Source organism: Protopterus annectens, chromosome 8.part1, assembly GCF_019279795.1.
Source record: "Protopterus annectens isolate FY-2018-M chromosome 8.part1, PAN1.0, whole genome shotgun sequence".
Lineage (NCBI taxonomy): Eukaryota > Metazoa > Chordata > Ceratodontiformes > Protopteridae > Protopterus > Protopterus annectens.
The window spans coordinates 375,872,180-375,893,382 of NC_056742.1; the positions used below are offsets into that span (position 1 = coordinate 375,872,180).

At 37.9% G+C, this 21,203-nt stretch overlaps 1 protein-coding gene across 4 annotated transcripts in view; it reads right to left on the bottom strand.

Annotated features, from left to right (window-relative positions):
- Nucleotides 1–21,203, bottom strand: part of PHKB (phosphorylase kinase regulatory subunit beta) — a 3,137,540-nt gene that overhangs the window by 450,846 nt on the left and 2,665,491 nt on the right. For all 4 annotated transcript variants that reach the window (XM_044081953.1, XM_044081952.1, XM_044081950.1 and 1 more), the window contains 2 exons: nucleotides 18,767–18,849; nucleotides 18,593–18,683 (listed from right to left, as the gene is read on the bottom strand). In XM_044081953.1, coding sequence (XP_043937888.1) covers nucleotides 18,593–18,683; nucleotides 18,767–18,849 — 174 coding nt within the window. The remainder of the gene's footprint in view (nucleotides 1–18,592; nucleotides 18,684–18,766; nucleotides 18,850–21,203) is intronic.

Here is a 21,203-nt window from a genome sequence, read left to right on the forward strand (position 1 = left end):
TTGTTGAAGGCAGGGAATGAGAGATACCATTGTGTCCAAGCTGTGGCTGTGTTGAGACCATATGCTTTTTAGGTACCACTATAATTTCCTCATATGCAGCTTTGCAAATGGTATTAGTAGTATGCAAGATGCCATGAAGCTCAAGGCCTGCAGAATTTTTCTTGCAGGGAGTTGGGTCTTTGTTGCCATTGTTTTGAAATATTGAGTCAGTTGCAGTTTTTTGTCTGGCGTCAGATAAGCCTTCTGGGCCATTGTATTCAAGCTGGCACCCAGGAATGTCATATTTTGTGAGGGTACTAGTTTTGATTTCTTTTCGTTTACTGTGTACCCTAGGCAACTTAGAAGATGTTTTACAAAAGCAAGATGTTGTAAGAGGATGTCCTTGCTTTCTGCTTGGATGAGGCAGTCGTTCAGGTATGGGTATATTTGAATTCCTCTTTGTCTGCAGTATGCAATTACTGGTGCCAGGCATTTTGTGAAAACCCTGGGCGCAGTGGATAAGCCAAAGGGCAGTGCAGAGAATTGGTAATGGGTTGAACCTGCAATGAAACGGAGGTATCTTCTGCAATTTTGTCTGATAGGGACATGCAGGTATGCCTCCTTGAGGTCCAACGTTACTAGCCATGCTTTCTTGCCCAACATGGGAAGAAGCTGCTGTAGTGTTAGCATCTTGAATTTGGGTACTTGTAAGAAGGTGTTTAAAATTGAAAGGTCCAGAATTGGTCTCCAGGCATTGTCCTTTCTGGGGACTAGAAAGAGTCTTGAGTAAAATCCTTGGCCTTGCTCCCGTGTAGGTACCAGTTGAATGGCTCTCATGTCCATGAGAGCTGTAATTTGTTTTTGTGCCTCTGCCCACTGATTTTGTGGCAGGTTTGGCATTCCTCTTTTCATTGGCAAGGTGTGGAAATGGAATCTGTATCCTTGTGAAATTATGTCTAGGACCCATTTGTCCTTTGTGACGATGTGCCAGTTGTCTGAAAAAAGTGCTAATTTTCCTCCCAAGGGAGCTGCCAAGAGAGTCTTGCTTGGCCATATGAGGTTTAAGTCATTGAGCTTGCCTTCTAGAAATTTGGGGCCTGTCTTCTCCTCCCTTCTGTGTTGCAGTGGGTTTGTGGTTGTCCTCTGCCTCTTGGGCGTCTGTATTTTCCCCTCTGTGGTCTGTCAGTAGCTGGAAAGGACCAATTTTTTGTTGGCAAATTTCTGCTGAAGCGAGGGGCTGAACCTGTAGAAAATCTTTGACCGTCTGCATAGATTTTAACTTATCCTCCATTTTCTTTAAGACTTCTTCTGCTTTAACTCCAAATAGGACATCCTGCTGTAAGGGAGCATCTAGAAGCTTTGCTTTAACATGATCAGGCAGAGTTTGTTCCTTTAACCAAGCATGCCTACGTATAACAGACCCAGTAACAGCTGCTCTACAGGAAGCCTCCAAAGAATCAAATCCACATTGTAAAGTATGTTTGCCCACCTGTTCACCTGCATGCAACAGATCCTGCATTTCTTTCAATTCAGACTGTTAATTTTTCGCCATAGAAGCCTTAGCCCCTTTGGGACCCTGGGAGATGGTCTCTGGATCAGCAAAAGGGCTTTTATAAAGGAATGTGTGTGAGTCAGGCACTCTATAGTATCTATCTGGTTTGGCTGGAGCAGGAGGCAGAGAATCTGGGTTCAAACTGGATTCTAAGTAAACATCATCTACAATGTCTAAAACTGGGGGGATAGCAAGAGGTCTGTGCTAGGGGAGTAAAAGAAACTCTCTGAGCCTTTTCTTTGAGTCAGAGTAGTCCTGACCTTCCCAGTGAAAATGTTCCCTCATAGTGTGTAAAGTTTCCCCAAAGGAGTAGTCTTCAGGGGGAGAAGCTGAGGGAATGGAATCCTCAGAATCTTCATAAGGGGGAAAGGAGTAATCTTGGTCCTCAGAGGAGCCTGAGGAAATAGACACTTGATCAGAGGAGGCATAACCTTCCTCTTGTCTAGGCCTTTTGTCGGGGGGGGAGAGGGGGTGGGAACCCCTGATTAAAGAGATCAAATCTTCAGCCATTTTAAGCATCTGTTTCTTAGGCATGGGGCCTTGAACTGGAGACTGAAGTGCAGTCTTTTTTGGTTTAATTGGAGTCTTAAGCTTTGGATACGTTTTTATAGTGAGCGTCGTCGGTCTGAAGACACCTTCAGAAACCGAAGGCGTTTCTGCAGCACCGACATCTCTTTCTGCATTGTCGTCGGTAGGGGCTAAAGAAAATGGCTGCGTCGGCCTAGCACTCTCCGCCAAAGGCTCCGAAGCGGTCTCAGGTTCCAATTCTGCGGTAGCCAGGGGCTGCGTAGGAGCCTCACTGAAAACCGGTGAACCGGAGACCGGCCCAGCCGAGGCCTCGGAGTCTGGCTTGGGTCTAGGCTGCCTGTCCTTATCCTTGCGTTTTTTGTGCATGCCGGTATTCGGTTGCTCCGACGGCATTGTGTAATTAAATTTTCTACCGAAGTAGTGTCATGCGAAATCAAAGCGTCTTTTTATAGTACGCTTATTGAACCTAGCACAAAAGCGACAACCAGTGACGTCGTGGTCTGGGCCTAGGCAAGGTATACAATAAGAATGAAAATCCTTATGAGGTATTTGCTTCCCACAAGAAATACAATTGTTAACTTTTTCTGACATCGGTCTGAGGCAAGAAAAGTTTCCCCAACGGGGTACTTAGCTTTATTGAAGACTTCGGATCTGAAATTCGACTTCGAAAATCTCAGGAGTTGGCCGACCGGCAGTTGCGAATTGCTTCTGCTTTGGGCACCACGCGGCAAGAAAGACTCAAGAAAATGGCGTTGGATGCATCATATATACCTCTGGCGCACTGACGTCAGGGAAGAAGCGACAGCAACCGACGCCGGACCAAGACTTTGGAATTCAGGCCGACTGCGGGACCGCCTGACGGCAAGATAACCCAAGTGTGATGACTGCAGCAGGGTAACACGATGAACATCAGGTAGTGTAAGCAAGTACCCGTCGGCTCACACCTCCTACTGAAGGGAAGTTATCAGCTCACTGCAAGAGTGGCCTTCAGTAAAGGCGAAGGGTGGTTACAGTGGCACAATGGTCCAAGTGTGTGTTTAGTGCACTCCAAGAAGTGCAGATCAGGCTATCCTCTGCAGACATGTGGCAACATACATAGTTCTTAGCAGCGACATCAAAGGTAAAACACACCATGTGAAATCACATTGCAAAAGTCATAGGAAGGGTCTTCCACACAGACATTACTTTTTTCTTAGACAAGAAACTCAAGACAGCTTTGTGAAAGCCTTATATAGTAAGGATGATTGTAATTGGGGCAGGTGAGTCAGCAAGCTGAGCATACCAAAGCCCAAAATGTCAGATTGCCACATCACTAGTAGAGCTGGATGCCACTGATTGGAACCAGATCTACATCCTAAGCATCCCCACACAGAGAAGCATGTGGTGGTACCATGAACCAGTGCTGCACCCCCTACCTCCCTCAGCTTCTCAGTGAAGAGAAATATAAACAGATGTTCCTTCTACTGGTACACCAACCGAGTGGTCTGACATACATACATACACACACACACACACACACACACACACACACAGACAGACACACATAGGCACAGACACAGACACACACACACAGACACAGACACAGGCAGACACACACACAGACAGACAGACACACACAGACACATACATACAGACACAGACAGACACACACACACACACAGACAGACACACACACACAGATACACAGACACACACACACACACACACACACACACACAAACAAACACAAACACACCTCCTGTCCAGCCGTTCAGGTCCCATTTCTGTGCCCTGCCTCCAAACCTCCTCCATTTTATTACAACAATATATGTAATTTCTTCTTCTTTGAAATTGTTGCAAACTGCTTGCTACAAATGTAGTACACAGTTGCTACAGTTTATACCCTCCCTGTACCATGTGCTACAGCATTCAAGTTGTAGTTTAAAAAAACAAAACAAAAAAAAAAAAAACAAAGATTTATTTCCCCTTTTAAGCTGTAGCAAGCAGTTGCTACAGTTTATGTTACACACAAGCACTCAGTACCAGCTTTTCTCCCCGGGCCTCTGCTAAAAATTGGCTTGTTCCAAGTCGGACTTTCCCGGTCAACAAATGTAAAATAAATAAATAAATAAAATAAAAAGTTGGTATTGCATTAGAAATCAGGATAGGCTGATGGCACCCTCCCCATCACTCTGTGCCAGGGGAAGTTCCCACTCTAGCTACACAACTGTCTGCAGAGGCCTTATCTCTGTTTAATGACTTCATTCTACCATTGGAGGACAGACTGCTAATAAATAAGACCAGAAGGATCAAAGGCAAGAAATTCCCATGACTTACTCCTTCCTTTGGAAAAATCCAAGCGGAAAGTGAAGAAGCACCGTGGCAGCCCAACCACAGTAAGACGACAGCTAAACGGCAAAAAAGAATGGAAAAAACTTTGGATCCATGAGCTTGGACCATTTCTTTATAAGATGTGAGTTAAGGGAGGGTGCCCTTAGTGCAGAAGCTTAACATCGGAAATCTGAATTTGCCACTGACAAAGCACATGAAGTAGTATTCAAGTACTTATTCACAACATGGTATAACTCAAAGTTAGATAACATCTTGACCTTACAGATGTGGGGAAGGTTATTTCTGGGAGTTGCTTCTCCACTGTTTTCATCTGACAACAACTGGTACTGGTTATGGGAAACAGAGCCATAGATACATGAAGCCGCCACTGTTCTGGGCATCGACATTGTTCCTAAATGACTCCATCAGCACAGACACAGCTACCAATTGGGTTGGCAAAAAAATACAAGTGGCTATAACCCTGCTTTCAGGTACTGTGTACTAACTGTCAAAAAATAAGCAAGCCCTTTTGTTAACATTTTGTTACATGGCAATAAAAGGGACTGGGATCATACGCCTGCAGGACAATCACAGAAGGAAAAGTGCTAAAAGCTGATTAAACAGTGATCAGAACTGACAACAATCTGGCAACACTTGCCACTCATATCACCAGACTGAATTTGACCATTTCATTATGAGAGAAAACTGGACAAATTAAAGACATAAAATGTTGGTATCATATGAGCCATCAAAACTATTATTACCAGTCTAGAAGCAGCGGATATTTCATCTACAGTAGTAGCTTTCTCAGACAATACTTGAGCATCTGGTCAGATGATACCAGGATTCTTGCAATTATCTATTTGGAGCAACTCGGGTAGGCTTCAAACTCACAATTAATAATAAATGCTGTTTCCCATGCAAATAATCATTTTTAGCCTTCAACAAATACTCCTTATGATTCAGTACAAGTCCTCTGGATGTAGAAATGCATTCTTTAGAATTTCACGAAAAGCAAATTATCCTAATAATGGCCCTTAGAATAAGAAAAAGAAAACTTTTAGTGCTTTTTTGGAGTCAACATAGGACATAGGCCTGTTATTCCACTAAAAGCTTTCTGAAAGCTTTTTCTAGCAATAAATGGTATTTAAGTTACAAGTTTCACACAGTTATCTAACATATCTGAATTTGTTGCCCAGGAAAACCTGACTGGGTAAAAAACAAAACTCTTTTCAGAGACTGGCCTGAAGAAAAGCTATGCATCAATACATGATATGATGCTTGCAGTAAATTATATACAAGAAAAATTTTGTAAACAATATACAGCAGATAAACTTTAAAACAGTGACAGAGAATATAAAACACACACATATTTTAGAAAATTAATAGTACCAAATATCAAGCATATATATGTATATGGCTGTATGACTGCTCATGTATTTGATATACATATATATGCACACATATGTATGAGTTACATTTAATTGCTCTAACTTTCAAGTGTTTGAGCTACTGAATGATCAGATGCACTGTTCGAAAATTAACTTTTCAAACTTTTGCCACTGTTTATCTGCTCAAGATAATAGTACAGTTTGGGATCAGGAATATAACCTTTTCCCCACACACACACATATATATATATAAAATTAGCAGAGGGTGTGGGCAGTGCAGCGGGGATTCCCACCCCTGCAAAAACAGGTGTTTGAAGTTTTGATACTTCTAACATCTGACACAGACTCGTGTGTGTGTGTGTGTGTGTGTGTGTGTGTGTGTGTGTGTGTGTATATATATATATATATATATATATATATATACATATATAAGTTTGTACATGCATGTGTGTGTGTGTATATATGTGTATATATATATATATATATATATATATATATATACACATATACATATACATACACACACACACACACACACATATAGATATATATATATATATATAGATATATATATATATATTTTATATATATATATATATATACATATATATATTTTATATATATATATATATATATATATATATATATATTTTTTTTTTATATATTTATATATATATATATATATATATATATATATATATATATATATCTATATAAAATCTATTTGCAGGTCTTACTCAAAATGCTGAAAGATAAACGCTCTTCAATCCTAGCATATCAAACAATCAGTAGCAAAAAGAAACAAGTCAAACATCAATAGACTGCAAAAGGAAAACAACCAATTTCCAACCGTGATCCAGTAACAAAACCATAACACATAACACACATACATATAAAAACCTACAGAATACATACATACATTTGTGTGTGTGTATGGATATATGTGTGTATGTATATATATATATATATATATATATATATATATATATATATATATGCGTGTGTGTGTGTGTGTGTGTGTATATATATATATATATATATATATATATATATATACACACACACACACACACACATACACACGGTTAGATTCTGTGTGATCGAATGTTCTTAATATTGAACTCAACACACCGACTAAAAAATGTTTGAACATACAGAATATCGAATGCAATACAGTTTCAACTAAAATATTGAGAAATGAAAACTATTTTCTCTCCTAATATTAACACTAAATCCCCCATAACACTAGCCTCAAATCTGTCTGGATAGTGGCAGTGTCACGGGAAGGATTTTATGAAGGCAAGGTGCAGAGTTAGGGTTGGGGAAGGGGCAGTGTTAGGGTTAGGGTTAGCACCCATTACTAAGAGGACTGGGTCAACTCTTAGGGGCATATTGTTAGTGTGGCATTTCTCTGGGGTAGATGACTTCCCGAAGGATACAGTAATGCATTTCTGGCATTTAGTTTCAGTCCATGATTTTGGCACCAGTTATTTATTTCAAACAAACTTTCCTGCAGGATGGCTGAGTCATTTTGGGATTCAATTACTGCTCCTAGCTTGCAGTCATCTGCAAACTTAATCAGCCAAAGTCCTTCAGTATTGTCTTTTACTTCAGAAAAGTAGATGCCAAACAGGAAAGGTCTCAGCACAGAGCCCCGGGGAGCTCTGCTGGTGACTGGAATATTTGTGGAGCAAACTTGTCCTATTTTGATTTCTTGCATCCTATCTGTGAGCCAGTTGGCAGACCAGTGGGTGAGACAGGGGTTTATTCCAATTTTATTTAGCTTTTCTACTATGCCTGAATGGGGAATTGTGTCAAAAGCTTTGGCCAGGTAGAGGTAGGCGGTGTGCATCATTTTTCCTTCATCCACTGCTTCGGTGACCTTTACAAAAAAAAAATCCACCTGGATGAGTAAGCATAACCTGCTCTTAATGATTCCAAACTGATTGATTAGTTCCATAAGTCTTTCCATGGATTTGCATACAAGGCAGGTCAGACTTCTAGAACAGTAATTGCCTAGCTATGTGGAAGGTCCTCCCTTATGCAGGTGAATGAATGTAGCTGTCCTCCATGCACTTGGTACAAAATCTGTATAGAGGCTGAGACTGAAGAGTGTTATCCTTCATGCTATTTAAGATGCATCCAGGAATACTGTCAGGGCACATCAATGCATTATTTTTAGCTTTTGATAGCACTTTTTTTTTATTTAACATATAAATAAACTCAGTAGCAGACCATTTTAAAAGTGCTTGCGAAGTAAGTTTAGTAATGGCATGTTTTTGATGATGTTTTTAATCTGTGTATTGACTAGATAAGCCCACTAGACTCCATTATCTCTTTTCATGGATGACCCTGGAACATTGTGTGGTTAGGTAACTTGCACAGAGGTACAGAACAGGCAAGTAAAGGAGGAAGGAATCAAACCCTGCACAATGAGCACAAAGGACAGCTTATTAACAGCTCAGTATTTTAATCCTCTACATTAACTGCCAGGCTTTAAGACAGCATGAAACCAGACAGATCAGTTAACAGTGGTAACAGATCATACTGTTGTACCCAAAGTACACAGTTGCATTTATTTTTATTATCTAACTTTGTTATGGCAAGCAGTGTGGGGTGGGGTTCCTTATAGCAGTAAGTGGAAATACATTACTAGGCCTTATCTCACCATGTTTTGCAATTACATATGAGGGGAAATTGCCAGAAGTGGCTGTCTACTTTCAGGGACACTGTCTGTATGAAAGCAAAGAACAGCTGTATGATTCATGCAAAACAATTAATGATTTGGTACTTTGGCATGTATATGTGCATGAGTGTATGCATGTGGCACTGAATGTGTGCTTTAGTGAGTGTGTGCATTAGTGTGGGCATGAGCATGTGTGCAGATATGTGTCCAAGTGTAAGAGGTTGAAATAGTTTACTGTGTTCACTGTTTCCTTCGTGTACCTTACAATCAAATCAAATATCAGAGGTCTACATAGAAAGTGAATGTCTTTTTTGTGTAGGGTGTGTGTATATTTATATATATTAGTTTTAATATGCCTTAGTCACAATGTTGTGCTTTCAGCTGGCTGAAGCTGTGAAGTCACATTCAGAGGAGTGCTGCACTGAAAGCCACGTGGTTAGAATTGCAGACTTGTGTGCATTTTGTAACTGAATACCCTGTTATTAGCTATAATTCCAAGCACAACAAAAAGAAAGTGGGATTATCAAAAGGTCTTGTCCTGTAAATTTCATAAGAGTATCTTATGACTGTCATATGAAGTTAGTTTGGTAATCAGGCCAGAATGGCCTTTGTAAACAGACAAGAGTGCAACTTGTACAAAACAGTCAGCTAAATCAAATAAGTATCTTTCAGTTTTCTTCAGAGTAAAATAAACAAAAACAATAAAAAAGACAAATATATAATGTTGGAATGTTGGTGTGATTTCAGAACTAAAAGGAATGTGTGCTTCTGCATAAAAGTGATCTTTTTATTCTTTTTCAATTGCTTGAGCTGGTGGTAGCCTGGGTGGATGTAAAAGATCCCATAGCATGTATCAAAAAAAAAAAAAGAGAGAGAGAGAGAGAAAGGTAGGTTCCTCGGTGCCCTGGCCCAGTTTCCCTAGTAGAATAAATACTAACTCAGGTCCCCCTTGAAAAGATGCTTGTAGCTTACAGGAACTAAGCCAGTCAAAAAATGGATGGATAGATAACTTCCATTGTGCCCTGGTCAAGTATCCCCTAGCAGTATAAATAACAATTCAGGTCTACCATGTAAAGAGGCTCCTAGACTAGGGGAACACAATTAGTTAAAAAGGATGGATGACTGAATGGATGGATGGGTAAGTAAATACACTTTATTTGTTGAGGCATAAAAATTTGCTTATAAATTTAATCTTTTCCCATTACAATTCAAGATGCAGCTACTCCTTTGCCTTTGAGGGTTGGAGCCCAGTTTAATTTTGTTTTATAAGTAACTATGACAGTTACATTTCCTGGAAATGTTTTTAAATAATTGAACTAGTTGGAAGATATTGGCTTTTAAATACAAAAAAGTTCTGTACTCTAAGAACAGACAGGCTGAGAAGGTTTAGCAGTTAAGGAGTTAATTGTATATTTACTGAAATAAACCAGGACTCTGGTAAAGGCTCTCCTGGTATTCAGCCATTATCAATTTAGTGTTCCTTTGTTACCCTACTCTTGTATCACTGAAAGTTTATTCAGCAGATAACTGTATATTTAGAACAGTTTTTTATATCCTTAAAGATTCTGCTATGTTTATGCTTGGGTGACAGCACTGAAACGGTCATTACTGCTTTTATAAATGGTATCAGATGTAACTGTGATAATGGCTCTGTTTCTGTAGTTGTATGTTTAAGTGGAACTGTGATAATGGCATTGTTTATGTAGCTGCATATTTTGATTACCCAAAGCTTATCTTGTTGCTGTGATCCAAGATGTTTGCATTATTGTTTCCTACAAATGAAATACTAATAAGACTGTGTGTGTGTGTGTGTGTGTGTGTGTGTGTGTGTGTGTGTGTGTGTGTGTAAATTTATTTTTTAATTAAACTCAGAAACCAGTATTTATTTTCCTCTGCATGCTGGGACACGGTGACATAGCAGAAGAATGGACTTTGTGACTTCAGTCTATTTCTGACTGATCTCTACAATTCTGAGAGTCCATGTCCAAATTCACAAATATGAAGTGTACAGTGGGCTTACGGGATTGTGGCCAAAAACACACTGAAACTACAGAGTCCCTGCTGTTCAGTAAAACTGCAATTACTGTGAAGCACTATGTAATGTAAATACTTCAATGCCTAAAAGCCCCTTTCCTGAAGCCATCCAGGTTCCTGGTACACAGGCCATATTGTATCAATGGTGTACTCAAAGACCACATATTCAGGTGAAAGCATATATTCTACTGAGACATGGAATAGGGTAAAGAAAGGCAGCAGATTAATTTATAATTTGTATATGAAATTCCTGAGAATTCTTACTTCTTCAGGTCCATCTGAAATTAAATACAGGTCATACCATGTATATGATTTTTATTACAGTAAACAGTATTATCATATACATAATTGTTTTATTATAGTTGGAAAAAGCTTTAAACTACCCTTTTCAGGACACAAGTGCCCCCTCTGGAACTCTGCTCCAAGCATTCCTCTTCTGATACCCCTTGCTCCTGCATCCCATTAATCACTGCATGGGTTTCCATTGACAGAACTGTGTGTTCATTATGAGATGCAATAAGACTATTTTTCCAAGTAAATTATTCCTACTGGTATTTTTCATGGTATAACATTACCAAATTAGTAGACAATGCTTAGATCACTATTAAACAACCTTAAAAAATTACTTTAATGGATAATGGACTTCCTGTCAACAACCACTCCATAAAAGACCTTTCACAGAATGAATGACACATTAGCAAAACTTAAAATACACTCTGAGTGGTGGGCTCCTTGCAGATGAAAGTAGTCCACGTAACCTTCTACCTATTATATCTTAAGTTCACAGATGCCAAACACTAGAGACAGATTAAACAAATAAATGGCACAAATTTCTAACTGAATATTGTGCAGCCACATGTATGTATAACTGTGCTATTAAAAGTGACCAAATCCAAAAATAAAACAGGTGATTCTCTCATCTGTCACGTTATCAAAAATGGATACTCCAAAAGGAATGCCGCTCTAACACCTCTGATTGTACTAAACAAAGACCGAAACAATGTGGGTTGAAAACAATGTTTATTGTCTATGAAGACTCGCAATCCGCTATTTTTAGCACGCAAGTTTAAAACACAACATCTGCATGTACTTTTGTCCCAAATGCCCTTGGGACTTCTTCAGAACAATAAAAACAATTACTCAGTCATTATATATAAAAAAATAAATAAATAAGTCACATGGTATGAACTGAACAAATAAAAATATTTCAGCAGGATAACACCTAAAAAGCAAGTCAAGATACAAAATGTTAATAATTGTTAAATGAAAATACCAAAATAAATATACATTTAAAAAAGGTTTGATAAAATACTTGATTAAAACAAACACATAATACCAATCTACATTAAACAAAACTACTCCACATGTGCTGAGGGAAAACATCTGCTACAACCCTTACTGCAGTGGTGAAAAAACACCTAACCCAACAATTAATTAATTCTTACAATGATCACGTTTTTTTTAATAAAAATAATTGAAAATTATACATATGTATCAAATATGTATTATGCATTAATACATATACATACATGCATGTATGAACTAATATGTCTAATGTTGTTTAAAGTGTAAAATCAACATATAATTATATTTTTGCTGCCTGTAACTTAAGAACAGATACTATAGATATGGAATCATTAATACCAGGACAGACAGTGGAGTTTAATTTTAACTGCCAATACAATTCTCTGTACCGTATTCTTGCCTCCCAAGCACCACCCCTAGGATCATATGGGATTATTAACAGAATAACAAATAAAAATCTTTTAAAACTTGTACACCTAATTAAAGGTTTATAAGGGGCACTATTTCAAATAACCTTTTGAAAGTCACATCAGTGTTCGTAAATCCTTTTCTTTAAAGCTGTTCCTGTCTTCCTTATTAAAAAAAAGCTGGGCAGGTAACACATGTATTTGTTCTTAAGTTAAGCGTAGTAAAATTATGACCATCTTGATACAATAACATATAATTTTCATGTATTTTTATTAAAAAACACAATCATTTTAAGAATTAATTGTCTAGTTAGTTTAATGGTTTTCTACCACTGCAGTATGAGTTATGGTGGATGTTATCCCTCAGCACGTGCGCAGTAATTTTGTCTGATGCATGTTGGTATTCAATGTACTTAATGTTTTATTCAAGTATTTTAACAATCTTTTTTAAATTTATATTTCTGTTGGTATTTGCATTTAACAGTTATTAACATTTTTTATCTTGACTTGCTTGTTCTGTGTTATCCTGCTGCAATATTTTTATTGGTTCAATTCATACCATGTGACTTATTTATTTATCTAAATATAATGACTGAATAATTATCTTTTTTTTATTGCTCTGAGGAAGTCCTAAGGGATGAAAGTATATGCAGATGTATTTTTAAAGTTGTGTATACTAAACAATAGTGGATTGCAAGTCTTCATAGACAAATTCCATTTTTAATCCACATTGTTTCGGTCTTTGTTTACTACAAATGAATGCGCTGCAGTGGCATTCATTTCTAAGTATTCATTTTCATAAGTTCTTGGTTTTTTGGATCTCCTTGGACCACAGTTTGTTGGTTTATCAAAAATGTGCAACTCTATCTTACAATTTCTAACAACTATTTCCAAACCAAAACCATTCAAACAACAGTTAAAGTGTCACCTAATTCATTCATGGTCCTGCACTTGCTCAACTTCAGGTTAATCTAAACCTATAACTCTAATAATTACTTTTTGAGATCTACCCCCTCCAGCTTACCTCTTTACATACTCTGTCCTTTCCCTACCATTCATCTACTGCTCCACTAACCTCTTAACCCTTCCATTCGGTCGCCTTCTTTCTTATCCCCTACTCAATTTCTCACCATTATCATATCTTCCTCCCCTATCATCACAGCATTTCAAATCGACTTTATTATAACCTTAGCACAACAATTTTCAAATATAGCTTTATTCATTATGTTTAATCCCTATTTGAAACTTTGTTATTTTAAAACAAACATACTGCAAAGGCCTGTGAATGTTAATCTTCTTACCTGAACTCATATGATATCTAAACTGTACCTGTATTGTCTCTACATCTGTACAGTTTCTCTCTAACTTTTTTTCATTTTTGGAGCTTTTCTCCCAAGGCATCCACAGAAAAAGTGATCTGCTCAGTCAGACTTTGCTGATAAATAAAATAAAGGGTGGCAAATTACAAGGGTAAAGCACTTGTGTTCTAAGAAGACTGATAAGATTGTCCTTGCACTAGAAACAACTTTGAATAATCATCTTTAACATTCTCACCAACACCTTCCACTTATCCACACAACAGACTTCCCTAATACAGTATGTGGATGGCTCCGCACTCATATGCACATCTGACAAGACACACCTCCAAAAAATTACTCAGGAACTTTTAATAGCCACTGAAACATGGCGTTGTAAGTCACAACTTATGCCCAACCATTAAAAACAATCAAAGTACTACCTCTCTTCCCAATCCCTCTCTCATGAAAAAACACAATTTAAAGTTCTCTCTCGATAATGCAACCACTGAAATCACTTCTCAGAGCAAGGTAATAGGGATGACAATGGAAGATAATCTTAAATTCGACCTGCAAACATACCTCCCAACCATACAGAATTGCTCGGTTTTTACCAGGTTTTGGGGTCCAAACAATGGGGTGCCACAATTCCTGAGTGGCACCCCTTAATTTCCAATATTTTCCCATCTATTTTTTTTTTATTTTGTTCTCTTTTGCTTTTTGAGCTGACGTCATCACGTACGCAATGACGTCAGCTCTGGCAGCCTGTCAGAACTGAGCTCAAGGGCTCACTTGCACGCATTTCCTGGCTGCTACTGTTTGAATGACTGAATCTGTGAGCAGGAAGGAACAGCGTCTAGCCGTCCAACTTTCTAGTGAACGGAGTTATTTTCATAGCAATTGGCTGCTGCAAGAGTCCAGCTTTTTACTGAATGGAGTTTGACCTGCTTCTGAATGGTATCGTTCTTGTTCTGTAAGTGAACGGACTTCTGCAAGTGACATTTAAGGTATTTGTTCTGCAAATGAATGTACTCGTTTCAGGACTGCATTGCTTTTTCCCGAAGTAAACAGAGTTTGATTTTAAGGTATTCGTTTCAGGAGTGCATTGATTTTAAGGTATTTGTTCTGCGAGAATGGACTGTTTTTTAAGGTAAACAGTATTGCTTGCTTTTTCCCAAAGTGAACAGAGTTGTATTAGTTTCATCAGTGCATTGATTTAAGTAAACTACATTGCTTTTTCCTGATGAGTCCAATGATTTAAGTAAACTGCATTGCATTTTCAAAGTGAAGGTTTCAGGATTTAAGTAAACCGCACTGCTTATTTGTTTGAGGACACCAGTGTGTCTTGTGTGTGCGTGTGTGTGTGAAAATGCCCTCAAGGGAATACATCTGGTGGCTAGAGGTGCTCAGGCTCAAACCCCGTACCTTGGGTACAGGTAAAAACAGCCTAAAGTCCCTACCCACCACCACTTGTGAATTTATGCCTCATATTTTTGTTCTGTTCCTCATTAAATCTGTGGTTTTCAGGATTTTTGTGGCAAATCACTGAAGGATTGAATTCACTAAATGATGACAGGCATTTGAATTTCAGACTTCATGTTTCAGAAAATAAATGGTAACACAAAACCTTTTATTCTAGAAATTTTCTAAGTTTATAAGATCAGTATTTGAAATTTGTCCCTATTTTGGGGCTGTATTCCCCCATTATTGGCTTTGTCCGGGTTTTTTGTGCAAAGACGTTGAGAGCTATGGTGAGAAGTGAGAACTGAGTTCACTAAATGATAGCCATTTAAGTTTCAGTCTTCCTATCGTCTTTCAGGAAACTGCTGATTTGGCATAGTGGTATGTTGCTCTGACTGTAGTGCACAGGGTTCTGGGTTCAAGACTTGGCAGTGAAATGCATGGTGGTAACACATTTTATTCTAGCAACTTTCCAAAATTATATAAGGAATGTTTAAAATGTGTCCCTGTTGTTTTGGCCTTTTGTCACCCCCCCCCCAAAAAAAAAACTGAAATTGAAAATAAGTGCGAGAAGCTGTGCAAGATGCCTATGGCTTACACTACTGTCATTCTATATATATATATATATATATATATATATATATATATATATATATATATATATATATATATATATATTGTGTGTGTGGAAGTAGACTATTATGATGGAAATATTCTGAATTGGGCAGTTTTGTCATTACTGGTTCATGCATTTTGTTTCATTGTCAATTGGAAAAATGTTCAAACAATAAATTTAAAATGCACTCGAGCTTAAGTCTAACAAGTGTGCTGTATTATACAAGGAATATTATTTAACGTCAGGAAGGTGTATCAAAGAACGCATATATGTTTCTTGTTCTGTGTGCAAGGGGCCTATGATATGAAAACAGCCCAAAGGTAATCGTTATCCACCACTGGCCATATCAATTTTCTTTGATGTGGTGTGGGTTTCAATGCTGTTTCAATGAATGTGAGTTTTAAGGGCAGAGAAGTTTTAATGCCAAGTCTATCTTCATTGTGAAACAGTATTGTTTTGTTTAGCAGATATCTATTAGTGTTTGTGCATTGTGCTATAAAATGTAAAAATAAAATTCAAATAATCATTGTAGTAGTAAAGTTGTATGCATTTACACATTAGTGTTTATGGTAAATGGGGCGAAATAGTCAGGTAATGGGACATTGGAATGGCTGCAGGGAGACTTGGTGCCATATTTTGGTTGTCTGTTCTTCAGTTTGCTTTTGAAAGTTGGTATCCCACAATTCCATTGGAGTGGGCGGGGTTACATAATTATGTATGCAGATTTTAAGTTAATCAGGGTACAGATTTGTACCTATTTTTCATGGGCCTTGTCCAGATTTTTGATGTTTCCAGGTTGAGAGGTATGCCTGCATATACAACATTGCAAAAAAAAAAACTCATCAAAAGATCCTCAGAGATGCTTTCCAGAACCAAAAACTATCTCACCGATATAACTTAAACTACACTTGCTACTAATTATCTCCTCCCTACACTACTTTATGGCACCGCAATCCTTACTAACCTTCAGATGTCACAAAAGTCAAAACATGAACAATGCTATAACAATTGTTAAATTTGCAGCAAACACCCCTTTCAGAACCCACTACTGTAGAACACTAAATAGCCTAAACTGGTTAGCACTCCCCATCAAACAACACAGACACAGCCTTTAACCACCTATAAAATTATGCAGAATCCAACCCCTTGTCCACCACTAAATAACATTCTACACAACTATGTTCCCAGTTGGTCAGTACAATCAAATGACCAAAAACTCCTGTCTGTCCACAAACCTTTCAAATCTGCTTGGCATTGTCTGTATTTGTACCATGCTGCTAAGGCTTGGAACTCCTTAGCTCTATCCATCAGGTAAATACCCTCCTCGCATCCTTAAAAAACATTCTGAAATTCTTCCTAGCCAAAAAGCTCTGTTCTTACTCAACACCAGGATAAATTATATCCTTACATGTAAACACCTCCTTACTCTCCCTTTTTCACTCACTTCCTTATTTTATCAATTTTTCTCACTCTAACTATACCATAATCCTGCTCTTCTCTCACTTCAAATTGCAATTCCTGTTTGTATTATACTAACTTAACTTTAATTCCTCTATAAACTGGCTAAAATTTCTCTAAATATTAAGTCATTGTCATATAAATTATATCTATTATTAACCAACATTTTCATATTACGTCTAATTTGGTATAATTATTTAAGCTATATAGATGGTTTTGTATTATTTTTAAAGATTATAAAATTATTGCACTTACAATCTTTTGGAATGTTTTGTTGCTTTTCTCCTCGGGCGTCTGCTGAAAATGGGCTCCTACTAAGTCTGACTTTCCCGGTAATCAGATGTCAATAAATAAATCCATAACTTGTCCTCAGCTAAATACAGACTAGTAAGATGAGACACAACACTAATGTATTGGAGCATGAATTAAGATATCTTGGCAGCAACATTAGGAAATTAATTTAAATCTTATGTTTTGGGAACTAGAAACAACTGTTTATTTGTGAATAATCTTAATTATAATAGTAACAATGGCAAAACATCATTCCATGGAGAAACAAAGTAAAACTATGGAATAGATTACCATTAGACATTAGAACAGCTAAACGTTCAGAGGAATTTCAGGGTGTAACAGATGAATGGTTTGACAAAGATGTACATGACTGCTGCACTATGCTTAGCAAACTTTATTAAAGCCTCCTAGTAGGCTCGGAGTTTGAATTTACAAACACTGTATTTTAATGATCCAGTATTGTGTCAATCAGATTCTGCAAGTCTTCATTGAACTGGCCAGTAAAATGACTGATTCCCATTTTTAACAGGCTCTTTTAGAATGTGTACAACAATGCAGATCTCAACGATACCGAATCCTCATCAGATACCTGAGACCTGACAGCACCAGTTACAAGACTATGAGAATTAAATTCGATTTAACATAAGTAAGAGCAAAATTTTGACAACTGATGCTACACATTTAAAGCATTTTTTTCCTTTGTTTTGCAGGGGGATAAGCTAACACATACCTCCCCACTGCTTAAACATGCAACTGCAAGACACCACCACCTTGGAGAAGAATGAATACTGAGACATAAAGCAATTCTGGAGTTAGTATATATCTGCCTGTAAATGCAATCAAATTTATTGCAGTTCTGAGGACTGCAGTCACTGTCTTCAAGCATACAATGGAAACACTAGCAGCAGCCATCCATTCCTTCATTCTGAAAGTTGAGTGGTCAATCATTAGAGAAAGAAAGAAAGACACCAATTCTAGTGTGTTAATTCAGATCCTACATACATGACAGATTACTTAACCTGACAACAGCAAATAACTTTCCAGTGAAGCTCAGATTTGAAGCAATGTGCCAGACATCCATTAAGATATTCCCTGAATATACACTAAGCAGAAAAGGACTTATTTGCCAAGTTTCTTTTTAAGATTAATTAATACTGCAGTCGCTTTAACCTGCAAAGTACTAAAATAGTGATATAAATGAACACATATATAAGCAAATGTGTACATTAAATATATACAGTTATATTACCCAGGAGCCCAGTTTCATTGAGGCACATACCTGCAGTCGATCAACATGCACTTTCACTCCACCAACAGTTCCTTTCTTGAAAGATGCCAACATGTCCAGCACGGGATTGAACCGACTTCCTCTGAAAGATAAACAAAATGTTGCAACAATAAGGAAACTACACATTAAGTACTGAAAATGTTAAACTTTAGAAGCAATCCTCACCTTATGTTATCTTCTCGGATCAGCACTAAGAACAAAGGACGTCCGTGCATCTTCCAGTACTGCTTAATGAACTGCAAGGCATTCTGCATTAAAAGAAAGAAGATAGATACAGTAATTAAAGTTTATCACTGCTATCCAACATCTATAATTACAAGAATGTGAAAAAGTCACCTTGTAAAAAGTCAGTTCGTTCCTATTTAACATTCAAAAGATAATACAAATTAAAATGCCAGTGACGGTGCACTATTGTCTACCTACTTGCAATTCTCCCAGGCTTTGATAATTTAATTAATACTGCTACATAAAAATTATATTCTTATTCCAGCCCAGATGTTTACGTACAGAGTAGAAAAGTATACAGGATACTTTTCATAAATGCACAAGATGAGAGCAAAATAACTGAAACAACTTATTTAAACACAGACAATTTGTTTATTAAAAATTATGCTTTAATAAGCATTAATCATAATCGCTCAATGGTTTGAGTTTTATTTTACGTCAGTACTAGAATGACGCACTTTGATAACTCACAAAGACCATCTGTCTTACTGAATTTACCACTTTCATCACAAGAGTAATCTGCATATCCTAGTAAAGTCTTACCCCACAGCACTACAATCCTTGACCTGTTTATTCCACACTTTCTTAGATAAACACAACACGTGTTATTCCAGAACCTCTACAGTAAGGCTGTTCCATGCCTTCATCACCTTCTCAAAGAAAATAAGCTTTCTCACACTGTCTCTAGATAGTCTGCACTCCATCTTCAAATCCTGACTTCAAATTCTTAAACATCTACCCTGAAACATGTTGCCATTTTGGACATAATTGGTTCCCTAGAGGCATACAGAAATTGCAGTCATGTTCTTTTAATCAAAAGGTATACACATTAAGTTTAACTAATCTACTTTCGTAAGTCTTCTGAAGCAGAGGCTGCATCCATTTATAGTGTTTTTTCTTAAAATGCCTCCATTCTACAGTGATGTAGATATTGGGTCTATAGAACTACATGTAATATTTTCAACTATCTGAATAACTGCACAGTAATTTCCCTTTTTATTTGCATTATGCATGTCACTGTGTATTTGCTGTTCTACTCTGCACATGCAGTTTTACAAGTACTACCATCACTCTCAGGTTTCTTTGACTTCTGTCAGTGTTACCTGTTTCCAAACCAAGTACCTACTCGTTCTATGTCATGGTTTCTTAAATGTACTCAAATGTACTACTATAAACACAGACATAGGTTGATAAGTAGGTACTAGGCTATCGGCCCAAGGGCCTAAGTAAGCCTGGCCAACAAGGTTCTCTGGCTTACGCCACCCAAGAAAGTTATTTTCCTGTGCCCCTGTCCAGCAGAGCCATAGAAGTGATCCCCGGGGTGTATTTCCTATTTCCCATCCACTCAAGATTTTTCTTGAAGAGTGCTAATGAGGAACTTTGCTTGACATAGATAGGTAGCCTGTTCCAGAGTATGGGAAGTCTCTGGGATAGGAATCTATCCCTCCAGCATGTCCTGTTTATTGTGGTGACAAGGTTTAGGTCCCTAGAGCGTGTAACTCGGAGGGATTGGGATTTCTTAAGGTGTAGCATTTCCAACATCTCCGGGTTTGACATAGCTTTATATGTTAGGCAGAGATCACCTTGGAGTAGGCGATATGTTACAGAGTAAAGTTGGAGTTTTTTGAGATGGTCAGTGTAGGGCATCTGTTTGAGGCCAGTAATCCTCTTTGTGAGGTACTTCTGTGGCCTTTCCAGCTGCTGCAGATGTTGTGTGAGGTACATTCCAAAAGGGGAGTTGTACTCTATAATGGGTCTAATGAGTGTCGAGTAGAGGGGAACAATTACCTCTTTTTTCCTGGATGAGAACCCTTTTGTGATGAGGTGTGCCACGTAGAAGAATTTCCTGACTACTGTGTCAATGTGATTATCAAAGGAGAGACTACTGTCCACCTGGGTCCCAAGGTCTCATCACACATTTGGCGTTAATTAGACTGCCGCCTATGTGGTACTTCATGGGTACAGAGTTTTTACCAAAAGGGATGACAATGCACTTTTTGGCACTGAGCTTGAGGCCATGGCTCTGACACCAGGCATCTGTCTTAGAGAGGCCCTTCTGTAGGATGTCCACATCATTTGGGGACTTGGCTGTGGCTCCTAGTTTGCAGATATCTGCAAACTTTGTTAGTCAAAGGCCTTCTGTGTTAGCCTGTACTTCAGAGAAGTAGATACCAAACAGGAGATGTCCGAGGACTGAACCCTGTGGTACTCCACTTGCCACTGGTTTGAAGTCATATTTGGTGTCTGCAACTTTTACAGTGTGGGTTTTGTCAGTGAGCCAATTGGCAACCCATCTTGTGACGTAGGGATTTATACCTAGTTTAGTGAGTTTAGTTATAATTCCAGAATGGCGGATGGTGTGGAAAGCCTTGATGAG